We start from the raw sequence: 21823 nt of genomic DNA on the forward strand, positions 1-21823 counted from the left end.
TAATTCACTGATGCTTCCGGTCAGTGTGCATCTGCCTGCCCATAAAATATATAAGCAGTTACCTTACACTGACAGTCTGCAGGAATCCTGCATTGTGCCCACGATCTGCTGATCGTGGGTGCAATGCTTTGCAGGCTCCCAGAAAAAAAAACACCTGCAAAAAAGATGTACGTATATTATATATATATATATATATATATATATATATATATATATATATATATATATATATATATATATATATATATATATATATATATATATATATATATTTTTCAAGGTGATCTTATTCTTTAAAACAACAAACTTCAATATCACTTTTAATGTAAAAAAAATTCAAACAGGTTATACTTACCTGCTCTGTGCAGTGGTTTTACACAGAGCAGCCCCAATACTCTTCTTGGGTGCCCCGCCAGCGCTCCTGGCCCTTCCTGCTGGCGCTCCTGGCCCCTCCTTACTGCCGAGTGCCCACACGCTGCAGAGTCTATTCACACAACGAGCTGCGGCTCAGCCCTGCCACTCACTCTCCTCATTGGCTGTGATTGACAGCAGCGGGAGCCAAATAGGGAGGGAGAGTCCCCGGAGAGCAGAGGCTCTTGTGCACAACGCTGGAGGAAGATTAGGCTCGAGTAAATATTAAAAGGAGCTGCTGCACAGAGAAGGCTTTTTACCTTAATGCATTACATGAAGGTAAAAAACCTTGAGCCTTTGGAACCACTTTTAGACCGGGTTCACACTAGCGCGACTTGTCAGGCGACTTGGTCGAAGTCGCGGTGGGTCGCCTGCCATTGATTAGCACAGGACTCGTTCTAATAGGAGCGACACAAGTCGCTCCGACTTAGAAAAAGGGTCCTGTACTACTTTGGGGCAACCTGGAGGCGACCTGCATTGACTTCAATTATAGGAAGTCCGTGCTTTCGCACCGAGGTCGCAGTGCACGCTGTGCACCACGACTTCACAGGTCGCCCCAGCAAGTCGGGTCGCCCCTGTGTGAACGGGGTCTAAGAAGTGTTTTAATACAGATTTCATAAACAAATCAAAAAATTTTTTTACACCGTGAAAACTAGAAAATGCTAACTAGCAATGGCTCACGTATTAGGTGTAATAACAGTTAACAATGTCATATTATACTGCAAAAGGACTGTAATGCAAAAATATTGGTAACCCTTCCCCAGGGGGTCACATATTTTTGCTCCATAAACATTGGGTCCTCAAAATTGACATTCCTCTGCTGACATTGAGCTACAAAGTCATTCCAGTCTATGGGGCCTCGCAGCTACGTGTTACTTGGGTCTTAGATATCGCTGTCACATGAGTTCTCAGCTGTCCAAATGTGTCGTACCGACGTCACTGGCTGGCTCATTACCAAACAACACTTCCACAATCACGTGGCTGTACACTGTCTATGGGTTTAACACGTATCACGTTAAACTTCCTATTCTGATGAATCACAGACCAAAAAAAAAAAAAGTTATGTGGGAAAAGTAACAACTATGCATGCGTTGCGCTACAGATAATGCAGAGTGTGAAACTGTGGCATTGAGACCGGGGCTCTGTGAATACAGAGTGAAAGCGGAGAGGGAATTCTAAGTTTAGAAGTCCTGATACTGATAGTGTAACCTTACACAAATGTCACTTTACAGATATAGCCTTTTGACGGCAAGAAGCAAACATTGAGTTTGCAGAGCACAAAAAAGCATTTCCTCAGCATTCTGCCCATGCAAAACCATCTAAACAGTCTTAGAAAAAACAGAGGGGTTTAGTGACAAACAGCACTATTTGAAGAAATTATATTTCTGTGGTGAAATACAGCAGACACTCGGATTATGAGAACACTACAGTGTGTTTTCAATGAGAATATCTCGGTGTTATTGCAATGTTTACTTGTAAAGATTTTGTGGTGTGTTTTTTAGGTTTGCTTGTTGCTCAATCTTTTCACAATGCTGCTGATTAAATGTAATTTAAAAACCTAACCCAAAAGCAAACATTGTCTAAATACAAGAGCCATGTGTATTCGTACTCGAATCTTGGTGTACTTTGTGTATTTCCCCACAATACATGAAGTGATTCAGGGCCGTTTCACACTCTTGCGAGTGCGGCGATCGCATGTAATATCGGAGCGCACTGCTCCTTCATTAAATGCGATCGGATGTGCGGTGCGAATTAAGCCATACACTTTGTATGGCTAAAATTCGCACTTCACCCGCACAACAGACGCACAGGACCCTTTTTTCCAGCAGCATCATGGTTGGATCGCACAGTGGTTCACACCGATCCTGTGCGAACTGTCAGATCGCACTGCAATATGCGATCAAACTGGGGGTGTCGTTAACATTTCATTGACACCCCCTGCGTATCGCATATGGCAGTGTGAACTGCCAGATGTGCGTTTGCGATGCGGGAACAGGCTGCGAATTCGCAGCCTTCCCGCATCGCACAAGTGTGAACCGGGACTCAGTGCAAGATTGTCTCTGTGCAGGAGCTTCCTGTAATACAGACCAGTCACTGTTGATCTCTTTCCTTGTGCAGGGTGACTGGTCTTGTCTCCGCCACCTCCTGTAGTTCTCTGCAGGCAGCCTTTAGTGGGTGGAGCCTGCTTGGTCCCTCCCACAGCTCTGCTCTTGGCACAAGCCATGTACAGCACATTGAATATATCAAAGCTACTTATATAGAATCATAAATGGGTTTGGCAAAGGCAACTGCGGCGGTTGAGTAAGAACATGTATAGGTAATTAGCAGATCTAGACATTCCCACATTTTTATGTTCCTCTGGATTGTCTGGAGGCCAAATCCTGTATCAGCGAAGGCTTGCTCATATTCAGGGCAGCCATCAGGGGGGGGACAGCCCATACACATATAGGGGGCCCAGGTGTTCCGAGGGGCCCGGCCGCCCAGGCCACAACCAACAAGACCGAGTTGTTGCTTCTGTAGTAACTAGCAGTTGCTAAAGCAGGGCAGCTGCAGAATAAGCCGATGCAGCTGAAGGGATGTCTCTGCTGGATTGCATTGTCTCTTTGCTGAAAATGTGAGGCTGTCTCTTTACTGGATTGGGATGTCTCTTTGCTGAATATATGAGGCCGTCTCTTTACTGGATCTTTACTGGATTGAGATGTCTCTTTGCTGATTATATGGGGATGTCGCTTTGCTGGATCGGATTTATTTTCATGTATTAAGTTGTAAGAGTGTTAAAATAGAAGTGGGTGCACTGAAGGACTTGGTGGAATGGCCAGTTGGTGGATTTGGTGGGACAGCCAGAGGGCGGGCCCTGCAGAAAGTTGGCGGTCAGGCCCGGAGGGGCCCAGGACTAAAGCTTTTTAAGGGGCCCCAAAATTTCTGATGGCTGCCCTGCTCATATTACAGATGGTGCTCCAACATGTGCACAGGCCGGCAAGTAAATATGCAGGTGTGTGCAAGTGCAAGCCTGTCACTAATACTGGCACAAAAAAAGGACTATAAAGTAAAGTAGAGCCCCAAAAGGAGAAGCTCTACTTATCTGTCTCCAATCCCCGGCCCCTCTGCTGCCACATTTGGCACCTTTTGGGGGGGGAGCGGGTACCTGATTTTGACAGGTACCCGCTCCCACTTTGGACTCAGTTCGCCACTCCCGTAGGCTGCCCATAAATAAAGTGCACCATGCTTTGCGCATGCGCATTAGGAAGTCGGCTGTGAAGCCACAAGGCTTCACTTCTGGCTTCCCTTAGTCAAGATGGTGGTGCCAGCACCTGATGATAGACTGAAAAATCGGCTCGGGTGAGGACAGCACTGGATTTCTGGACAGGTAAGTTCCCTAATATTAAAAGTCAGCAGCTACAGTATTTGTAACTGACGACTTTTAATTTTCTCTTTAAAGCGGAATTAGGTACGCTTTTGAAATTGTACCTACAGGTAAGCCTATAAAAAGGCCTACCTGTAGGTACAGTGAATATCTTCAAATTTGTACTGTTTAGGAGATATTCACAATGGATGCAGTCGGTGGCATCACCGGCACATGCACTCGCTCTGAGAGGACAGCATACCCATGCCGTACCTTCAGAGCTACCCGCCTGGGTCGTGACTCCCATGCACATGTGCAGGAGTGACGTCATCGCGGGAGTCTTAGAACTTAGAGGGAATTCTAAGTTTAGAAGTCCTGATACTGATAGTGTAACCTTACACAAATGTCACTTTACAGATATAGCCTTTCGACGGCAAGGAGCAAACATTGAGTTTGCAGAGCACAAAAAAGCATTTCCTCAGCATTCTGCCCTTGCAAACCATCTAAACAGTCTTAGAAAAAACAGAGGGGTTTAGTGACAAACAGCACTATTTGAAGAAATTATATTTCTGTGGTGAAACACAGCAGACAAACACTCGGGTCACGAGAACACTACAGTGTGTTTTCAATGAGAATATCTCGGTGTTATTGCAATGTTTACTTGTAAAGATTTTGTGGTGTGCTTTTTATGTTTGCTTGTTGCTCAATCTTTTCACAATGCCGCTGATTAAATGTAATTTAAAAACCTAACCCAAAAGCAAACATTGTCTAAATACAAGAGCCATGTGTATTCGTACTTGAATCTTGGTGTACTTTGTGTGTTTCCTCAAAATATATGAAGTGATTCAGTGCAAGATTGTCTATGTGCAGGAGCTTCCTGTAATACAGACCAGTCACTGTTGATCTCTTTCCTTGTGCAGAGTGACTGGTCTCCTCTCCGCCACCTCCTGTAGTTCTCTGCAAGCAGCCTTTAGTGGATGGAGCCTGCTTGGTCCCTCCCACAGCTCTGCTCTTGGCACAAGCCATGTACAGCACATTGAATAGATCAATGCTTCTTTTACAGAATCATAAATGGGTTTGGCAAAGGCAACTGCGGCTGTTGAGTAAGAACCTGTATAGGTAATTAGCAGATCTAGTCATTCCCACATTTTTATGTTCCTCTGGATTGTCTGGAGGCCAAATCCTGTATCAGCGAAGGCTTGCTCATATTACAGATGGTGCTCTAACATGTGCGCAGGCCGGCAAGTAACTATGCAGGTGTGCGCAAGTGCAAGCCTGTCACTAATACTGGCACAAAAAAGGACTATAAAGTAAAGTAGAGCCCCAAAAGGAGAAGCTCTACTTGTCTGTCTCTAATCCCCGGCCCCTCTGCTGCCACATTCGGCACCTTTTGGGGGGGGGGGGGGGGGTACCTGGTTTTGACAGGTACCCGCTCCCACTTTGGACTCAGTTCGCCACTCCCGTAGGCTGCCCATAAATAAAGTGCACCGTGCTTTGCGCATGCGCATTAGGAAGTCAGCTGTGAAGCCACAAGGCTTCACTTCTGGCTTTCCTTAGTCAAGATGGTAGTGCCAGCACCTGATAGTAGACTGAAAAATCGGCTCGGGTGAGGACAGCACTGGATTTCTGGACAGGTAAGTTCCCTAATATTAAAAGTCAGCAGCTACAGTATTTGTAACTGACGACTTTTAATTTTCTCTTTAAAGCGGAATTAGGTACTCTTTTGAACTTGTACCTACAGGTAAGCCTATAAAAAGGCCTACCTGTAGGTACAGTGAATATCTTCAAATTTGTACTGTTTAGGAGATATTCACAATGGATGCAGCCGGTGGCATCACCGGCACATGCACTCGCTCTGAGAGGACAGCATACCCATGCCGTACCTTCAGAGCTACCCGCCTGGGTCGTGACTCCCATGCACATGTGCAGGAGTGACGTCATCGCGGTTCGGTCATTAATACAGCTGAAGCCCGCGATCCGGGAAGGAAGACCGTGTGAAGACAGAAGCCTCATCGACAGTGACAGTGCACTACATTAGGTCATTGCCTTACAGGAGATTCTCTCTTTTAAATGCCCAAGTTTACTACCGCTTTAAAAATGGGCTACTGCACTGCCTCATTGAACTCTGATCTACAGGGTTCCCATGTAACCTGCTACTTACCTTTGACTACTTCTGTCCACCTGTCCTGATTACTTCTGACCACCTGCCCTGACCCTGGCTTGTGTATTGACTACGCATTTGCTTTACATGATCTCCTCCACCGTTGCGGACCTTGACTACTGACTGGTCCTCTTCCAACTCGGTCCTCACCAGTCTGCTCAGCACCTGCAACTAGTCACCTGCCTGCCAAGCATCTGCCACTGTCTTCCAGCCCAGGTCCGCCATCACCTGTTACCTTTGCCACCTAGCACACCCCTGAAGAAGCAACATCTACCAACCTGTGCATATCTTTGGACAAACTACAGGCATTCATTGCTTGACATGCTCTTGTGGCCGCTGTCTCACTATCAGGGGTCCCTGAGACGGAGCTGTAAGAGAGGCCAAACTCTTCATGTCAGGCTCTACCACCAGGTACGTGACATCCGTGTATAAGTTCTGTGCCAGTGATGACTTACCGTATCGGTCTAGCAGAGACAGGCTCTATTGAGTTTTAATAGTAGTCTATTGTAATGATGAACACTGCAGCACAAAAACCGTCCAGGCAAGTTGAACACCCTGTCTGTGGTAACGCATCCATAAAAAAGTAATTGTCATTTGGAGTAAGTGTTTTGACCAAGCAAGGACCCTGTGACATCACAGATCACCAGAGACTCTTTTTTAAATGAAGTTTTGAGGCTGTAAACAGTGGTGGGGGGTCTGAAGCTCGGCTTTAACTGCGTGTTCAGATATTAAGATGCATAGCAGATCTATTCTTACCTATTGAGGGAATGCAAACTGGATGGATTATTATTTATACTTCCCAACAAAGCAATCTAACTCACCCAGTTGAGAGAGGTCCAGCCTCGTCCAATGCATCCCGGTAGGGCAGGTTTTAGAAAGTGTTCGGATAAGCACTCCTCCATGGCCATCAAGTGCCCATACAGCATCCCCACAGGCCGACATGTGGACCATCTCTGTGTCTGGTGGAAGCTGGACAGTGGAAGGTCTGTATGGCGTAATCAGATCACTCAGACAGAAAAGATCTTTCCTGCTCTGAGAAATCCAGAGGACATTTCCTAGAAAGCCAAAAGGGAAACACTGTCAATACAATACAGGAAACATGATCACATTTGCTAGAGACAAAATGGCCTTAGTACAAGTCAACTTTAGGAACTGTAGTTCATAAAAACCCATGCCAAGAAATGTGGAGGTGTGGTCAAGGGTGACCAACCACACAACCATTTTTTTTTCACATTTACTTTCAGTTCCTGCAACAGGGGTGGTTTTAAAGGGGCTGCATTAAAAGAAGAAAGCCATTCAGCCATTTCACTGTAATAAAATTGCATATCACAGTTCTGACATGACTGAATTTAAAGTGTATCAATTGTCAAAATGTAAATCCTATATCAGTTTCTACATAATTGCAAGCCTACTCCTATTATTCTGAACAACCTTGAAGTTTGAAAACGTACTTTGTGAATAACCCCACACATTTATTTTCTTGAACTCTGAAACATTCACTATGCCTTGTGAGTAGGCACTGCTGTGTCACACATTTCACAGAGCCTGCCTTCTGATGTACAGAGGTATTGAGAGGAGGGGTTTCAGGAGGTGGACCCAGTACAGGAATCACTGCTTGCAGGCAGCAAGGTACCATGGGATACATAGTCCTCAGAAACAGAAAGTAAACAGCAGTGTGGAAGCTGCAAAGCATGCAGGGAATCCAGGAAGTTGTGGAAAAAGGCGGCCTGCAGACAGGCAGTGCTCACAATATGAAGAGAGATTTTGCAAGTAAGCCTATATTGGATTGTCAAAAATAACTATCGTTTTATTGCCATAACAATGCTGAGGTTATAAAATGAAAGTGTATGATTTGGCCATAGGTTTCCTTTATAGTGTCATTAAACACACATATTTGAAAACGATCAATAAATGCCGAATTATGGAATTAGTTTTCTGTATTCTGCTGTTCTGTCTCCCCCTCCTGTCCATGTCCCCACTGCAATTGGGGATTTTGCAGAGCAGTGTTGGCAGCTAGTGCACATGCTCAGTTTTCAGTGTATTTCTACCCTGAGCAGTTCCTCCCCATCACATCCGAGCAGCCAATGTCACTATAGAGTCACACATGTGAGCGTATACACAGTGGTAAATGACCGTCCACTCCCTCCCTCCTCCTCCATGCCCACTACCCAGCTAAACACAATGAGGGAGGGATATTACATCTTGTTTGACCGAGGGTTCGCCTCCCAGTTATCCTAAGACACAGGCTGGAGGGCCTGCCTGTGACTGGCAGAAATCCACCCACACCATGTTCTTGCAAAAATAAATTAAAAAATTTGGTTTCAAATACATTTGTATGTTGTAGTGTAGTTTATTGATATTTATTTTTACTCTATATTTTACTCTATATTCCAAAGGCTGATTTTTTTTTAACATAACATGTGACCAGCAGCAGAGGAATAGAAGCTCCTGCTACTTATGTTTCACTGCAGACAGGCTGGGAAAGAGCTGGACAGCTGTAGATTAATAAGGAAAATAGGGACTTGAATAATTTTTTTAAAATAATTACAGTGCCATCATGCACATACAGAAAGAGAAGGGGGTAATGTAAATTAAACAGCGCGTGTTTATATCAATGTAGGTATCTTCCTCTGGCTGAAAAGACTGAGCTTACATGCTGGTTTAATATCCCTCTCACTACGTCTTGGTAGTAAGACTGCTAGTACCTCATAATCATAACCTGCCAAGAGTATTGGGATATTCAAGAACTGGTTACACTTCACCATTCTAGTGCAGTAAAAGGAAGTATAATCTTGAAAAAAAAAAATGTTTTGTTTACCTGCAAAGTAAATGCATAATGTGCTAGTATGCAACACATAATAGCACATTATGTGACACTTCCCTATAAACATAGCCCGCGTCGTCCCCGCAGGAGGCCGCATCTATCTTCGCCCGTCTTGCGTCTGGGTCTACAGACTCTGGCTGTGCTACTGGTTGGAGCCGCGTGACGTCACTCAAACGTATGCACGCGGGAGCCGCCAGTAACAGCACTGGGCTCACAGCACTGGGCTCACGGCACTGGGCTCTAAAGAAACGGCATGGGCGGCCGTTCCTTCAGAGCGCATGCGCCGATGACATCATTCGCTGCATGCAATGTAAATATCTCCTAAACGGTGCAAGTTTAGAAGATATTTACAGTACCTATAGGTAGGCCTTATCATAGACTTAAATATAGGTACAAACAGTACCCGGGGGTTTACAACCACTTTAAATGTATGTGATAATGCACACAAAGTGCATATGACCTGTGCCATTATAGCCAATGATACTGGATTTCCAGGAAGAAAATGCAGAGATAAGAACAGTGCCATTGCCTAGAATGGCACAGATCCCACCCTGTACTGTGTTGTTCAGTTTCACAGGCTTTCAACTGCACCAGAATGCATGAAGAGGGAACAGGACAGGGTCTTTGTTTGGAATTAGGTCTGGCAAAGCTGTAAGCATCGGCATGAAGTGGGGGAAGGGGGGGTTGGCAACAGGCTTTTTTGCAAACGAACATTCATGCATCACTCTGGAAAATATTTTTATATGCAAGGTCACTTTAATACTTTGATCACCATTTTATAAAGAAGTAAACTCTATATTATTTAACACACACCTGTTCCAGTATTACAATCTGCTAGCCACTAGTAGCATATTAAAATAGGATGTACATAGTGTTCAGAGTACACCATTGGCGTACTTTCCATTCTAAGATTGTGTTGCTGCTGCAGCAAATACTAATTTGGGAAACAGTGGAAGTCCTGCCAAGGCTAACGTAGCCCTGTGTTTTCATAGAAGGCTGTATATTATGCCTAGGGAGAGGAAACAGCGGCTGCCACAACCCACAGTGATAAACACAGGAAAAAAAAAGTCTGGAGGTTGTATTTACGTACCTTCACCGCTTGGAGAGGGAGATGCAAAGACGTTTATCCACTTGGTGGTAGAGGCTGTGCCTCGTGGTACAATGTGGTGCCAGTAAGTGCCTGCAGAAATTAGTTCAGGAAAAAGTAAGCACAGAATTAAAGGTTAAAGTGGAACTTCACTGTTTCAATCAACATTGACCATTTCTAATGCTTATGCCAGAGGCGTAACTAGAACCTTCAGGGCCCCCAGTGCAAGAAACCATGAAGGGCCCCACGGACCCCTGGCCAGGGCCCTTCCCTTCAAGCCTGGGGCTCTTCCCACTGATCCTGGGGCCCTTTACTCTCGTTGCAGGGCCTTTTATTATGGTCCCGCAGCGGGACCCTTTCACAAGTTCTGCAGTGGGTCCCCTTCCTGCCATCTTGGGGACTCCCAGGGCACGGTCGCAAATGTGTGACCTTTGCGATCCTGGAAGTTCACCCACAGGTGTCAGTAGTTTTATTTTTAGGGATTTTAATTGTATTTTTTATCATTAAATTTTATTTTTTTACAATGTCACTGGCTATGACTCTATCCATTCAGAAAAGGAAGGAGCTGGTAAATGACATATTCAACCCTTCCTGGTTCTTTATTGTGACACATCCCCTGCAGCAGTCGGCAGGAGAGGGGGGGGGGCACAGTTTGGGGGGTGGGGGGGCAAGGGGAGCACACAGGGGCCCTGAGACAGCAGAACACAAGTGAACTTGATAGGAGGAGTGGCGGGGGCAGCGTACAGAGGAACCAATCTCCTCCATTTTCCTCCAGCATCTACAGGAGGAAAAAGGAGGACAGTTATTTCTCTACATGCTTCCCCCGCCCCCCTCCTATCCAGGTGTACAGGGGATCCGCACAGGCCCCCTGGAGCATGGGGCCCGATTGCAATTGCAACCCCTGCAGTTACGCCCCTGCCTTATGCTCTTAGTATTAGTAAATAGATCGGTAAGTATATCACATTTACTTGTTTCAGGTAATACCATGCCTAGAAAAATGATGACATACATCCCTGGAGTCTTCAGGAGGGTTTTTTCCAGCTAAGCACACTCTCCTGCCTGCATGCCTGAGCTAAGAGAAGATGGATTCTAGGAATTAAATGCTACATGAATCATCTGTCCTTACTCAAGATGGCCAGACTCAAAAAAGCTCAGGGTTGTTTTTCAAAGCGATCTTTTGCAACAAAATAAAGCATAGACACACAAAGGGATGGGGGAGTTTTCTATGATTAATAGTAAACATTAATTAAATAGTATTTTTGGTTTGTGGTGCTCAGATGCAGTGTAGCTCCTCTTTAACTGAAACAACCTGAAGGCTTTTATTTGGAAAGATTAAGAAGCAAAGTGTCATCATTGCCTGCAGCAACCCGAGAGCAGCTGTTAGAACCCTAGTAGGTCGGAATATATTGGAAACCGTCTAGCTGCCACTAGCAACACCTTCATTTTCCCTTAGCTTTATCTTTTTTTTTTTCTCTCAACCAGCCTGACTGTGTATTATTACACAGCTCACACTTCAGTCATATGACTGCTATTTTCAGCTTTTGTTAGTCAAAATTTAGATTTTTGTACTCACCGTGAAATCTTTTTTTTTTGGAATTCACTGAAAGAAAGACACAGTCATATCAGTAGACCATTGGGTGTATTGTGCCACCTGATGGTCTACAGATCCGGCTGTGTCCTTCAAAGAACGAAAGAGAAAAATTAGATTTTTGTACTCAACGTAACATGTTCTTCACAGATTTCATTGAAAGACACTGCTGGATCAGGAGACCATCAGGTGGCGCAATAAACCCAATGGTCTACTGATCTGGCTGTGTCCTTCAATGAATAAAAGAGAAAACACGATTTTTGTACTCACTGTAAAATCCTTTTGAGTTCATTATACAGACAGCTACATATTCTTTACCATAGTGATATGCTGACCCCTACAGGATTAGGACTAGGCAGACCACACAAAAGCTTGGCTACACCCCATGAGCTGTCCTCAGCTGGCATAATCCCCCTCTCTGCTTAGAGATGCTTTGTTTTGTAACAAGCAGTAACAGAAGCATAAAAACTCCTTAGAGGGGTGGGTGTTGTGTCTGTCAAACTCAAAAAGATTTTACGGTGAGTTCAAAAAGCCTATTTTCTCTTCTGGTCATTGACAGACACAGCTCCATGTGCTTTACCATAAAGACGTCCCAAAGCAGTGCCAGACATTAGGGGTGGGAACAAATCCAAGGCTAAACACAAGCCAATCCAGGCATAATAGCTCAACTAAAACAACGGGAGCCCAACCTGAAATACTCCCTTAAAGAGGGAAAAAACAGACCCTTTAAAATCGCAGCCTGCTAAACTTTGCGGATAAAGGAGGCAACCGCAGATGCCAAAACATAAACTTTATAAAACTGTGAAAAAAAAGTATGCATCAACAACCAAGTGGCCACCGTGCACACCTGCGCCACTGACGCCTGCTGATGAAAGGCCAAAGAAGCACTAAGCTTCCGAGTAGAATGTGCCATCACAGGGAAAGGGGGGGGGGGGGTCCCGACAGAGCGATTAAGCCTGGGTCACCAGCAGAGGAAGCAGGAAGCCACTTCCGCGGCCCGTCCGTAAGCACAAAGCGCGAGTCTGACCTCCGAAAGGAATCTGTGGCTGCCAAATAGATAGAACATCCAGAGCATGCAAGGCAAAATTCCCTGGGATGAGCCGGCCTGGGACACAAGGATGGCAGCACAATGTCCACAATCTTGGGAAGGAACGACGGCCGTGATTGCAGGACCACCTTATCCCTGTGAACTACCAGATAGGGAGAACAACAAGACAAAGCCGCCAACTCAGACACCCTGAGAGCAGAGGTGATCGCCACCAAAAAAGCCACCTTTGTGACAGCGTAAGTAAAGGGATCTCCCGTATATCTTCAAAGGGAGGTTTTTGAAGAACCAACAGAACCAGGTTCAAACCCACAGTGGCAGAGGAGAACGTACAGGCAAAGTAAAATGACAAACCTCTTGAAGGTATGTAAGCACCAATGAATGGGAAGCCAAAAGGTCTTCGAAAAAATGGATTTTTGTAAAATCTTACCGTAAAATCCTTTTCTCTTAAGCTCATTGACAGACGCAGTCCTCTTGATTAATATCAAATCGGGTTATACTGCCCTCTACAGGAGTAGGACACTAGGCAGAAGGAAAATGTTCTGGCCACACCTTAGGGGCAGTCCCAGAGGGTATATCCTCTCTCTCCCTGCTACAGGATGTCAGTTATGTCACAAAGCAGTGTCAGAGAATTTAACCCAACCCAACTCAAAAGTAGAGGGGCGGGTACTGCGTCTGTCAATGAGCTTAAGAGAAAAGGATTTTACGGTAAGATTTTACAAAAATCCATTTTTCTCTGTCGCTCATTGACAGACGCAGTCCTCTTGATTAATATCAAATCGGGACGTCCCAAAGCAGTGCCACAAATGAGGGGTGGGATAACAGAAATCAAAATTTAAATCCAGAAGGCCCAACCGGTGCCGACTAGAAGTCTTAAAGGCTCATCAAACCAAAGGATGAGACTCAACTGAAAATCCAACTGAAAAAAACCCTCGAGGTAGACCAACGGTCTCCTCAAATTGCAGCCTGCAGAACCTTGTGGCCAAAAGAGGCATCCGACGATGCCATCACATCAACTTTATAAAATTTTGTAAAGGTATGAACCGACGACCAGGTAGCCGCCTTGCAAACCTGGACCACTGACGCCTGATGGCGGAAGGCCCAGGAAGCACTAAGCGCCCGAGTGGAGTGCGCCTTAACAGGGAACGGAGGATTCCGACCCTTAATAGAATAAGCCTGTACCACCGTCTGCCTGATCCATTTGGAGATAGTCGCAGCAGATGCAGGCAACCCCTTTTTGGGGCCATCCGTGATCACAAAAAGTGAATCCGTCTTACGAAACGAGTCCGTAGTTTTCAAGTATACCCTGATTGCCCGAACCACATCCAAGGAATGTAACGCAAACTCCCAAGGATGACTGGGCTTAGGACACAGGGAAGGCAATACAATGTCCTCATTCAGATGAAACTCTGAAACCACTTTAGGAAGGAAGGATGGATTCAGACGAAGAACCACCTTATCCCTATGAACCACCAGATATGGGGAACGACAAGATAATGCGGCCAGTTCTGACACCCTGCGTGCAGAAGTAATGGCCACCAAGAAGGCCACCTTCTGGGATAAAGTAAGCAAGGGACTCTCCCTGATTTTTAAAGGGAGGTTTCTGAAGAACCGACAACATCATATTAAGATTCCAGGGCGGTAAGGGCGCGCGCACTGGCGGAGCCAAGTGCCGCACCCCCTGGATGAAACTCCGCATCAAGGAATGGGTAGCCAAAGGTTTCTGAAAGAAAATTGCTAACGCTGAAACCTGACCCTTGAAAGTACTCAAGGCCAGCTTCTGCTCAACTCCTTGTTGCAGAAAAGCCAAGATTCGGGTCACCGAATAGGCCCGTGGAGGAAATCCAAAGGATTCACACCACGCAATATAAGACCTCCATGTGCGATGATAGACTTTTCTAGAAGTCGCTTTCCTTGCTTTAATTAAAGTAGGAATAACTGAAGTCGACAATCCCTTGTCCTTCAGCACCTGAGTCTCAATAGCCAGGCCGTTAAAGCCAGCGATTGTAAAGCAGGATGGAAGATCGGTCCCTGAGACCGCATATCCTCCCTGAGAGGAAGTCTCTAGGGAGTGTCCGCGACCAGCCTGACGAAGTCGGCGTACTCGGGTTGACGAGGTCAGTCCGGAACTACCAGGATAACTGGAATTCCTTCCACCTCTATCCTGCGAAGAAGTTTCAGCAGCAACTTGAGAGGAGGGAAGACATACAGTAGCTGATACTGTCCCCACGGGGCGACCAGCGCGTCTGCTGAGTTCGTTAGCGGATCTCGGGAGCGGGTTACAAAACTCCGCGCCTTCCTGTTGAGCCGAGCTGCCAACAGATCCACCTCCAGGGTGCCCCAATGAAGGCACCGCTGGTGAAATATCTCTGGATGAAAAGGCCATATCCCTCGATCCAGAATCCAACGGCTGACATAATCTATCTGCCGATTTTCCACCCCCGGAGTGCATACTGCGGGGAGAGCCGGAACAAACTGTTCCGCCCAATGAAGAATGCTGGCCACCTCTATGGCCGCCAGGGCACTCTTGGTGCCCCCTTGGTGATTGACCTAAGCCACGGCCGTGGCCTTGTCCACCAACTGAATCCAAACCGGGTTGCCCTGAAGCTACTCGGTCCAGTAAATCCGACAAAGTCTGATCACTCTCAGTTCCAATACATTTATCGGTAACCTGGATACTGTCGGAAGAAATGACTTCCCCTGGCTGAGCATTGGAGACCGAAGCTACCAGACCAGAGACTCTGTGGTCCGCTCGCTCAACCGTATCCGATTGTCCAGAGAATCGGGATTCCGATTCCATCTGAAAAGAATCTCCTTTTGGGGAATTCGGGTATGCGACTGGGCATACGGTACTGCCTCTAAGAAGGCCACCATCAGTCCCAGGACCAGATAGTTCAATCTCCTGGTGGGAACTGGGAATGATCTTTTGCAAAAGTGAAGAAAACGTTCTGCTCAAGGAGCGGGAACTGCCGCTCCCTGTTGCATCAAGTCTATTACTGCTCCCCGCAAAGCTTTTAAGCGATCCGGGGATAGTCGAATGTTGGAAGGGAAGAATCGCACCGGTAGAAGTGATCGAAACTTGATTTTGTATCCCGACCGCATGACCTCGCAAACCCCTTTGCCTGGGATTCTGGCAAGCCATGGATCCGGAAACCGGTGAAGACGTCCCCCCACCCCAGAGATGGGTGGGCGCGCACCTTCAGGCTGTCTTATCTTCAGGTTTAGCTGAGTCGGGCTTTTGTTTTCCCGACCAGCGCCCTCTGAAACCCCCTGAAGGGGCTTTGGAGGACTTCCCCTTATCGCCCGCCCCAGCGGAGCGAATAAACTTCTTATGAGCAGAAAAGGAAGGTCCTCGCCTGTTACGAGGTCCTTTACCTTTAGCTGTCTGTGGTAAAAAAGTGCTCTTACCCCCAGTGAGATCCTTTATAATCTCATCCAAGGTGGCCCCAAACAGGCGATCCCCCTGAAAAGGAAGATTAGCCAAAGTCTTTTTGGAACCTTGATCAGCAGACCAGCACTTTAACCATAACACGCGTCTGAGGACCACTGCTGAAATAGATGCACGCCCTAGCAAGGGAGTGGCGTCCAGGGCGGCGTCACAGATGAACTGTAGCCCTTGTATAATCTGCTTCAGCAAATCTGATACTGCCGGGGGGATACTTCTCCCCTTTATGTCACGGCGTAACAATTTGGTCCATTCTGTCAATGTTTGAGAAACTAAACCAATGGCAATCACTGGCCTAAATGTTGACCCTATCAGGGAAAAAATGGAGCGGGATTCGGCTTCCACTTTTCGATCCTCCGGATCCCTAAAGGACGGAGCGTCCTCCAACGGGATAACAGTGGCTTTATTTAGTCTGGAAATTGGTGGGTCCACCACTGGTGGTACCGTCCATTTCATAAGGAGGGATTCCTCAAACGGATAGCGCCTAGCAATGCATTTAGAAATAGCAGGGGTTCGTTTTGGACGATCCCATTCTTCCTTAATTAGGTTACCAAAACATTTGGGCAAGGGAAAAACCTTCGCCATTTTGGTAGGCTTGCTGGTACCAAAGGGAATTTCAGTGTCATCTACCTCTGCCGGTGTAACCTCGAGACTTAAGGTTTCCCGGACAGACATGACTAGTGCGTTCACTAACGCTTCTTCTTGCGCTATGGCGGAGGCAGAAACGTCCTCCTCACTGTCTGAGGAGACCGTACCTGAGACAGCAGTCCCAGAAGAGGGACCTGCAGCTGCAGTGACCAGCTCAGAATCCGTATCTGAAGTGTCAGATGAAATAGGGGTAGGCGGGGGTCGCTTCCTTGACCCCCGTCCCTGATAGGCTACCTCCACCCGGGATACCAAAGACTCCAAAACTGCTGATAATGCATCAATCACAAGTGGGGTACTGGAGGGTCCCGCGGCCACCTCGAGGGGATCAGGTGGGGATACATGTGTGGCAGGGTCTATGATTATACAAGACACTTGCCAGCAAAGAAAAAAAATTTTTTTTTTTTCTTAGTCCCCCAGCGCAACAGCGCCCCTCAGTGTTACCTGCTTGGACCCCACAGAGAGAAAGAGAGAGACCCCAAGGCTCACCACCTGATGCACAGAAGTGTCTATCAACCTTCTCCCAGCACTGTCTGTTACAGACAGGAAGTCTTTGGCTTGCTTTCCCGGGTAAAGGAGGCGGCTCCGCCCCTTTACATGCCTTCCGGCGCCTCCCAATTACTCTTTGAGGTGTTTGGTCATCTCAAACATGGCCGCCCCCATGCTGGAGACACGAGGCTACGCCAAGATGGCGGCCCCGCGCGACCTGCAGGAAAATGGCGGAGGCCTGTGGAGGATGGCAGCGGCTTGTGGCAAGATAGCAGCGGCCTGCGGAAGGTAGTCATCGGCCTGTGCGGCCTGCGGGAGGTGAACGGCCTGTGGGAGGATGGCGGCCTGCGGGAGGATGGCGGTAGTCCAGGCACAGGCATCGGCCTGTATTGCACGTTATGTATCAGGTAAGATGCTATCACCCTCTTACATGGCCATCCTAATTGTAATGCCAGCCACTGACTTCAGTCATGGTCCCTTACAGTGCCCCTCATACAGTGACTTCCGATTGTCAGCTCCCAAACCAAGCCTCCTGGTTCTTATTCACTAAATCACCCTCAAGAGGGGGATCTGTGACACCTGTTATAGGATAGAGGGGGGATCCAGGATTATGAAGGTCCGATCATCCCAGGGAGGGGCCCGCGTCCACCCACAAACCCGTCAGGGGGAGAGGGGGAACATTTTACTCACCATACCGGAACAGGCGGGCGCCAACTCCTGACAGAACCCCTCTCCACCGAGGTGGGGGGGGCTGTGGACCAATACAGATGCCGTGACTCAGTTTCCAACTGGTCGTCGGCGTCCAGGCGAGACGTTTAACTCGCAGGGTCAGTCCCCGTCCAGTGGGACTATGTCGCGGCCGACCCAGCGCGGAGCTAGGGCCTGCACGCGCTCGTAGGCTGACTGGGGTGACCACTGGATCCTCACATCCAGCCCGTCGCCCACTTTCAGCATACTTGCTTGAAGATCTCACAGGAAAAACTGGAGAAAAAAGCTGCCTAAAAAATTTTTTCTAAAAAAATCTTGCCAGGACCAAAGATCCCAGCAAGGAACTTAGGTCCTTACTCCTAACTAGACAGAAAAAACTGACATCCTGTAGCAGGGAGAGAGAGGATATACCCTCTGGGACTGCCCCTAAGGTGTGGCCAGAACGTTTTCCTTCTGCCTAGTGTCCTACTCCTGTAGAGGGCAGTATAACCCGATTTGATATCAAGAGGACTGCGTCTGTCAATGAGCGACAGAGAAAAAAAGACTGCCAAGGCAGACACTTGGCCTTTCATGGTGCTCAAGCAAGTTTCTGATCAACACCCCATTGAAGAAAGGCCAGAACCTGAGCCACCACAGAGGAATGAGGATGGACTCCTCATACCTCACACCAGGAAAAGTACGCCTTCTACGTCCGAAGAAAAAGCTTTCGAGATGTAGATTTCCTTGCCTTCAATATGGTCGGAATCACCGAGCCAGACAAGCAACGGTCCTTCAGCACCTGGCTCTTAAGAGCCAGGCCGTCAATGCCAGTGACCATAAAACAGGAAGGAAGATTGGCCCTTGAGACAACAGATCGTCCCTGCGAGGAAGCCTCCAGGGGATGTCGGCGACTAGTCGTAACAGGTCAGCGTACCAAGACCACCGAGGGCAGTCCGGAGCCACCAGAATGACCAGAATACCTTCGGCCTCAATCCTGCGTAGAAGTTGTGGAAGAAACTGGAGCGGAGGAAAGGCATAAAATCAGATGGTACCGGCTCCATGGAGTCACCAGAGCGTCCGTGGCGTCTGCCGGAGCATCTAGCGACCTGGCGAAGAACCTCGGCATCCTTCTGTTCAGCCAAGATGCCAACAGATCCACCTTGGGGGTGCCCCACCGTAGACAAATCTGATGAAACTTGTCCAGATGAGGGGACCATTCCCCCTGGTCCAACTCCTGAAGACTAAGGTAATCCGCCTGCTAATGTTCCACGCCGGAAATGTGCACAGCGAAGACGACTGGAACGAACCGCTCTACCCATAGGAGAATGCCGGACACCTCAAAGTTCTAAAACATTGATGGGCATCTGTAGCAAGGTCAGGGAGCGCAGCCACCAGACCAAAGAACACCTTGTAGCCCGACTCAAAAAAAAATCACATTGTCCAACGACTTGGGACACTTGTCCTATTTGACCAAAATCTCCTTTTGAAGGAGTCTCGTGTAGAACTGTGCAAACGGAACAGCCTCGAAGGTGGACACCATCCGGCTCAACACTCACATACACGCCCAAAGGAATGACCATGTGTGGGCTAACAACAGTTGAATCGCAGAATGCAACTTCAGCAACTTTTCCAGGAGGAAGGAACATTCCAGCTAGAGTTGAATCCAGAGTGAGCCCTAGATAATCCAACCTCCAGGTCCGAACCAGGGCAAACTCCCGAAAATTCAGAATCCACCCAATCTCCCGCAAAGTCTAGAGAGTAATTTCCATATTAGCCATCAGAGCCGATGGGAGACTTTGCTCACAAGAGGTCGTCCAGGTACCCCAGCACAGCAAACCCCCACTGACGCAGCAAGGCTAAGACGGGGACAACACTTTCGAAGAACAGAAGAGCGGAGGCTAGACAGAAGGGTAACATCACAAACTGATAGTGCTCCATTCTCACAGCAAAGTGGAAGAAACGCTGATGCCAGGTGCAAATTGGAATGTGCAGGTAGGCATCGTTGACGTCTAAAGACAGGGAACCCCTTTGATGCAGACTCCTAATGATATCATCCAGGGTAGCACCGAACAGGCGCTCGCGCTGAAAAGGCAATTCAGTCAGGGCCTTCTTGAAGGTTTGATCCGCAGACCAACACTTTGGCAACAAAATACGCCTAAGCACCACTGCTGAGACAGATAGCTTAGAGACTCACGGGAATCTCATCCAAAGATGCATCGCAGACCAACTGCAGACCCTTGACAGACGATTCACCAGTTCACCAGAGGCGGTTCACCAGTGCTGCCCCGTCAGTGAAGGAGAATACTTACTTATTCACAAAATGTTACAGAAACAAAAGAAAAAAAAAACATTTTTTTTTTTTTTTAATTTTCGATCTCTATTTGTTTAGCAAAAAATGAACCCAGTGGTGATCAAATACCACCAAAAGAAAGCTCCATCTGTGGGGGGAAAAAAATGATAAAACTTTGTTTGGGTACAGTGTTGCATGGCCGTTCGCAATTGTCATTTAAAATGCGACAATCCTAAAAGCTGAAAATTGGCCTGGGCAGGAAGGGGGTATAAGTGAAGTGGTTAATGAACTGAGTCTTCTATCTGACTGTGTTGTTTTCATAACAGTTGTGGATCAGGGTGGCTGAGCAATTGCAGTAGAATACAGTCGTTAGAGGCAAATTGTAGAAATCAGTACGAGGAATAATAGAAATATGGTCAAATAGGCAAAATAAATAGGACCTGCAAATAACATTTCTTTAAAGTGACTGATGCCATTTAACCACTTAATCCCCGAAAGATTTTACCGCCTTCCTGACCAGGGGGTTTTTTGCGATTTTTTACTGCGTGACTTTAACGGACAATTGCGCGGTCGTGCGACGCTGTACCTAAACGAATTTGACGTCCTTTTTTTTTCCCCACAAACAGAGCTTTCTTTTGGTGGTATTTGATCAGCTGTGCGATTTTTTGATCATGCGCTATAAACAAAAAAAAGAGCGTAAATTTTGCAAAAATAACAATATTTTTCACATTTTTTTTTATATGAAATTCCAAAAAAAAAAAAAAAAAAAAAAATGTAAAAATCTAAATTTTTTAACATTTTCGGCCAATTTGTTTTATGCTACATATGTTTGGTAAAAAAAAAAAAAAAAAAAAAGAAAAAAATCGCAAAAAAGCGTATTTTGATTGGTTTGCGCAAAAGTTATCGCGTTTACTAACAAAGGGAAAGATTTATGTCATTTTTGGTGTTTTTTTTTTTTAACAAGTAATGGCGGCGATCTGCGATTTTTTTTGTGGGACTGCGACATTGCGGCGGACAGATCGGACCCTTGTCTGACATTTTTGACACTTTTGGGGTTACCAATGACATTACTGCAGTAATCAGTGCTATAAATATGCACCGTTACTGTAAAAATGACACTGGCAGGGAAGGGGTTAACTGTATTGGAGAGGGAGGGGTTAAGTGTGTCCTAGGGGCGGGCTTCTAACTGTGATTGGACATGGCTACAGATCAACGGTCCTACATAGTAGAACCGTCTGATCTCCATTTTTACACAGGGGAGAATGACAGGCAGCTTGTTTACATTAGCCGCCTGCCTTTCTCCCTCTCTACAGTCGATCGCAGAGTGACCGGCGGACATCGGGTCCGCCGGTCAAGCGCACGGACTCCTTAGTGAACGAGCCGGGGCGGGCGCGCGCCTCAGCGGGCGCGCGCTCGCCTGCTATTGGCTCACAAGCCGGTGACAGGCTAGTGATGTATATATACGTCACTTTGCCTGGCCGGGGCTGACCGCCGCAGTATATGTACTTGCGGCGGTCGGCAAGCGGTTAACCACTTACCTACAGGGCACTTTTACCCCTTTCCTGCCTAGGGCAAATTTTCAGCTTTCAGCGCTGTTACACTTTGAATGACAATTGCATGGTCATGGAAATAATTGAACGAGGAAAAAACAAAAACAGCAATAGCTGTCTACACCCCACTCACTCAGCGCTATGGAGCTAATTGCGTTGCCGCAATAAAACTGATATAAAATATCTAAACATAAATTATAAACAGCAGCTGTTATAAATAGAAATTACATAGAAAAGGTTTGTACATAATATCCTGCT

General features: G+C 46.8%; 1 protein-coding gene across 1 annotated transcript in view; it reads right to left on the minus strand.

The window, feature by feature from the left end:
• TECPR2 (tectonin beta-propeller repeat containing 2) overlaps positions 1–21823 on the minus strand; it is a 140452-nt gene that overhangs the window by 55290 nt on the left and 63339 nt on the right. The window contains exons 14-15 of the mRNA XM_082242646.1: positions 9830–9919; positions 6737–6970 (exon numbers count right to left, since the gene is read on the minus strand). Of these exons, the coding sequence (XP_082098772.1) occupies positions 6737–6970; positions 9830–9919 (324 nt within the window). The remainder of the gene's footprint in view (positions 1–6736; positions 6971–9829; positions 9920–21823) is intronic.

Source organism: Pelophylax lessonae, assembly GCF_965119305.1.
Source record: "Pelophylax lessonae genome assembly, chromosome: 13".
NCBI lineage: Eukaryota > Metazoa > Chordata > Amphibia > Anura > Ranidae > Pelophylax > Pelophylax lessonae.